This window comes from Ziziphus jujuba, chromosome 8, assembly GCF_031755915.1.
Source record: "Ziziphus jujuba cultivar Dongzao chromosome 8, ASM3175591v1".
NCBI lineage: Eukaryota > Viridiplantae > Streptophyta > Magnoliopsida > Rosales > Rhamnaceae > Ziziphus > Ziziphus jujuba.
The window spans coordinates 7,343,321-7,348,386 of NC_083386.1; the positions used below are offsets into that span (position 1 = coordinate 7,343,321).

At 34.8% G+C, this 5,066-nt stretch overlaps 1 protein-coding gene across 1 annotated transcript; it reads left to right on the forward strand.

The window, feature by feature from the left end:
* The first annotated feature begins 606 nt into the window (after positions 1-606).
* On the forward strand, positions 607-3,456 carry LOC107412963 (receptor-like protein 7). Its single transcript, XM_048466229.2, has one exon. It carries the CDS (start codon positions 607-609, stop codon positions 3,454-3,456), a length of 2,850 nt encoding a protein of 949 aa, XP_048322186.2.
* The last annotated feature ends 1,610 nt before the right edge of the window (positions 3,457-5,066 follow it).

Sequence of the window (5,066 nt, forward strand, 5' to 3'; positions counted from 1 at the left end):
TGTGTGGGCATCGTTTTACAAAACAGGTTGTTTTATATCTTCAAAAATACAAAATAATAAAAAGTTGTAATATTCAGTTGTCTTAGAAAAGTATAAAAACAACATGGAAGAACAAATGTATTGTTATGGACGGTAGCACTTTGTCCCTGTGAGTCCCAAACTTTTTATGTGCTAGATACTGCATACATTATCATCGAGAAAGACTAAGAATTTAAGTAGTCAAGATCTTAAAATAGTATTACGGAAAATCTGTTAGATTAGAAATTTATAATATTTATACGCTAATTGTCAAGAGGTAAGACATTTATACATATAAACATAAGATGGAAAAAAGGAATAATAAACTAAAGATTTCTTAAATTATTATTAATTCAAAAACTTATAAAAACTACTTTTATCATGTATGCTTATGGGGCCTACAAAATTGAAATCTATACATGGAATTGAAGTAGACTTCTTAATCCTAGTCACAATAACGCAAACAAGCCCTTTAATTATAAATACTGTCAGGTTTGTGTAAGTAGAGCAAACCATTTCTTTTTCTTCTTCTTCTTCTTCTTGTTCTTCCCCCCCAAAAAAAAAAAAGAAAAAAAAGAAAAGAGCATAATGGAGTTATCATTGTGCTTAATTGTTTTTCATCGTCTACTTATAAGGCTTTTGCTATTTACTATTTTTGTTTCTAATATAATATCTGTTGCTTCTGTGCAGCAGCCATTTTGCCATGATGAAGAAAAGTCAGCATTGTTGCAGTTCAAGGAAAGCTTTGTCATTAGAAAATCTGCTTCTTCTTTGGAAGGTGCTTATCCAAAGGTTTTAGAATGGAGATCTAGTAATTGCTGCTTATGGGATGGCATCGATTGTGATGTGAAGACTGGCCATGTGATTGGTCTTGACCTTAGCAGTAGTTTTCTCTATGGCTCTATCAACTCCACTAGCGCCCTCTTCAGCCTTGTTCATCTTCAAATGCTGAGCCTTTCAGACAACGATTTCAATTTCTCTCAGATTCCTGCTGCTATTGGCCAACTTTCCTGTCTAACTTATCTTGACCTCTCAGGTTCTGTTTTTCATGGCCAAGTCCCATTGGCAATTTCCAACTTGACCAAGTTGTCCTTCCTTGACCTGTGTTGCAATTATGGTCCAGAGACAGAAGAAAAGTTTTTGCAGCTTAGAAATCCCAACTTCAAAACACTAGTTCAGAATTTGTCTAGTTTAGAAGTACTTAGCCTTAGTTATGTAGACATATCATCCGAGGTACCTAACTTACTCGCAAATTTCACTTCTTTTACTAAATTGTATCTTAAGGATTGTGAACTTTATGGTGATTTTCCTGCAAAAATTTTTCAATTGCCAAATCTACAGACTTTAAGTGTTTGTGTCAATGAGAATCTCACTGGTAGTTTGCCTGAATTCCATCGAAGAAGTCCTATTACAACATTGAGACTATGGGATACCAAGTTTTTTGGAAGCCTGCCCTATTCAATTGAAAAACTTAACTCATTACGTACGTTAGACGTAAGAAAGTCCAATTTTTCAGGGCCTATTCCATTATCCCTAGGTAAACTTACCCAACTTACATATCTAGACCTTGGGATTAATAATTTCAATGGAGACATTCCGTCTTCTCTTCAAAACCTTACCGACCTCACAGTATTATCACTTTGTGATAATCAGATAACTGGTCCAATCCCACCATGGCTGTGGAACCTTACCAAACTAGCTCTGATAGATCTTCAAGATAATCAATTGCATGGTCCAATTTCACAATCATTATCTATGCTCGTTAATCTTGAAGCTCTCTATGTAAATGAAAACCATTTGAGTGGCAATTTGAAATTTGACATGTTTTTTAACATGAAAAATTTCACTAGTCTCCGTCTTGGCCGAAACAATTTGTCATTGATCTTTGGAAAAGCAAACAGAAATGCAACAAGTCACAAATTCAAGTATCTAGATCTGAGTTCATTGAAACTGAGAAAATTCCCACATTTTCTCAAGCATCAAAGTGAGCTGGAGTGGTTGGAGCTTGCTGGAAACAAGATAACCGGTCAAATACCAAATTGGATGTGGAACATAAGCACAGACACTTTGATCGCGTTTGACATTGGCAACAACTTGCTAACAAGCTTTAACCAATTTCCTGTAGTTCTTCCTTGGGTTAACTTGAAGATATTTGATATTTCTTTTAATATGTTCCAGGGTTCACTGCCAATTCCTCCACCATTCATTGTTCGATATGACGTCTCAAGTAACATGCTGACTGGAGAAATTGCACTTTTATTTTGCAACATGAGTTCACTTTACAGCCTTGATTTGTCCAATAATTACTTGGGTGGCATAATTCCAAAATGTTTGAGAAACTCGAGTAATTCTCTGGTAGTTTTGAATTTAAGAAACAATTCCTTTCATGGCATTATTCCTCAACTATGCAGCAGCAATGCAAGTCAGTTGAAAATGATTGATGTTAGTTATAATCAGTTGCAAGGGAAGCTACCACGATCTTTGTCCAACTGTTCGATGCTTGAAGCTATTGTGGTCTCAAACAATCAACTACATGATTCATTTCCATCTTGGTTGGGATCCCTTCTTGAGTTGAAACTTCTCATATTGCACCATAATGGGTTCTACGGTACAATTGAGAAACCCAAAAAGGACTTAAACTTCTCCAATTTGCGAGTCCTTGATTTGTCTTCTAATAATTTTTCAGGTGAGTTACCGTCTCAATACATCTTCAATTGGAATGCCATGAAGTCTAACAAGGCCAATGGTTTGAGATACATGAGTGCCAAGTGGAACTTTACTCTAACACAACATTTCTTTTATGGAGATAGAGGGCGTTATGGAATCACAATAATGTATAAAGGGGTAGCTACCTACTACAAAGCCATCCAAGATATCTTCGCTTTCATTGATCTATCAGATAACAGATTCGAAGGAGAGATTTCTGACTTGTTTGGGAATCTTAAGGCTCTTCACTCTTTGAATCTTTCCAACAACAGACTGACCGGTTGCATCCCATCATCGTTGGGGAATTTATCAGAGCTTGAATCATTGGACCTTTCTCGAAACAACCTCTCATGTCAGATCCCTCAAGAGCTGAAGCAACTTGGATTCCTTGAAATCTTCAATGTTTCCCACAATAATCTCACAGGGCCTATCCCTCAAGGGAACCAATTCAATGTGTTTGATAACAGTTCCTTTTTTGGGAACCCAGAATTGTGCGGTGATCTATTGCCAAAGAAATGTGGAAATTCAGAGTCGTCACCATCACCTTTTGAAGAAGATCATGAGGATTCAAAGTCTGTATTTAAAAAATACTGGATATTTATATTGGCAGGTTACATAAGTGGGCTGGTTGTTGGAGTGGTTCTTGCTGACATTGCAATGAAGAGGATGCCTAAATGGTTGGTTGAGATGCTATCGAAAAGGAGAAAGGGAAGGAGGGGGCAAAGAACTTGAGTAGTACTACCAAGCTGTATTTGTTTCTAGTTTACTATGATCTTGTCTATTTTAATCTTTATGGCTCTGTATTTTGTTCTGTTTTGTTACTAGGTCATTTCGCTAGTGTGGATTTGTATGTTATATAATGAGGTATTGATTTCCCCACCAAAAAAAAAAAAAAAAAAAAGAACAAAAAAACAAAAACTCCATATGGTGTTTGTATTAGTTTAATATTAATTACTCTGTGTCTTGTTCTACTTTACAGGAATTTCATTTCATTATTGTAGATTTGTATGTTATAACTTATAATGAGGCATTGAATTGGGCCCAAAAAAAAGAAAAAAAAAAGTAGAACAACAACAACAACAACAACAACAAAGATTCTACATGGTGATTGTATTAGTTTGAAGCTTCTTTTGGCACATGCTACACTATATTAGTAAATATGATAGACCTCAAGCTTTCAACGTATACGGTTTGTTTCAGTTCAATACTAAAAGATGGATTGTATAAATTAAGAATAACATATGAATATAATGCGTATCTCTCTCTCTCTCTCTCTCTCTCTCTCTCTCTCTCTCTCTCTCTCTCTCTCTCTCTCTCTCTCTCTCTTTCCGTATATAAGCAGTAAAATGAAATAGCACTCTCCTAGCTAGCTAACTTAATTTTCTGCAAAACCATGTATAATTCATATATCTAAAAAAAGCAGTAACTCTTTAAAACACATTGACATGTAGAAAATTGTGCATATTATTGTGCAGCAGAATGCATATGTAAAGGAAACCCCACCAAATGCAATTATATAAAACAGGAAATTATTTAGTCTAGAGTCTACTGCATAATTGTATCAGTGTTAATTTCTTTATTAATATGCTGTTTGCTGTATATCAATCATTTCCATGTATAGTACTAATTTTCCATAATTACGGGATTGTACTTTTCGTTCCATGTAAACTGCCATGCCTATTGTATATATATATATTGAATTCATAAATGAAAATATTAAGGTTCAATTTCTTTCCTTGTGTACTCTGCTCCTTTTACAGAAATTTTGGCAGAGGAGGTAGTGGTGGAAGAAGTTCAAACAGAGATCATCTTTGGGAATTAAGACTCTTTTTCTCATCCTTTCCCCTTAAACCTTGGCTGGGAAAGGAGATAGTGCTGGTAGAAATTCAAACAACACTCCATGCGTACTTAAAATCAAATATTGGTGGGCCAGGAAGACCTTGTTTAGGTGCTAACCGTAAACCATGCTTGCCGTGTTGGAGAAGCAGATCACACATTCACATACAATAGCACTATCAACAACCATCTGCCCCTTCAATAAAAGTCTTTTGGTTTTGATTTTTGGCAAATGATATATATAGTGGCAAACAATTTGATGTGACTGATATAGAAAAGTCAAGTTCTTAAAAGAAAATTGCTGAAAATTGTTACAACATCTAAATACAAACATTAATTATTGCACGCCTAATCTCTATAGATAACATATATTTGACAAAAAGAAAAAGAATGCCTTTTAACAAAAGGTTTTCATTATTTTCAATATTTTTGAAAATGATTCACAAATTATATAATTTATTTATTTTTTACTAGGAATACAAGGATTGAAATTCAGAAGCAAATTA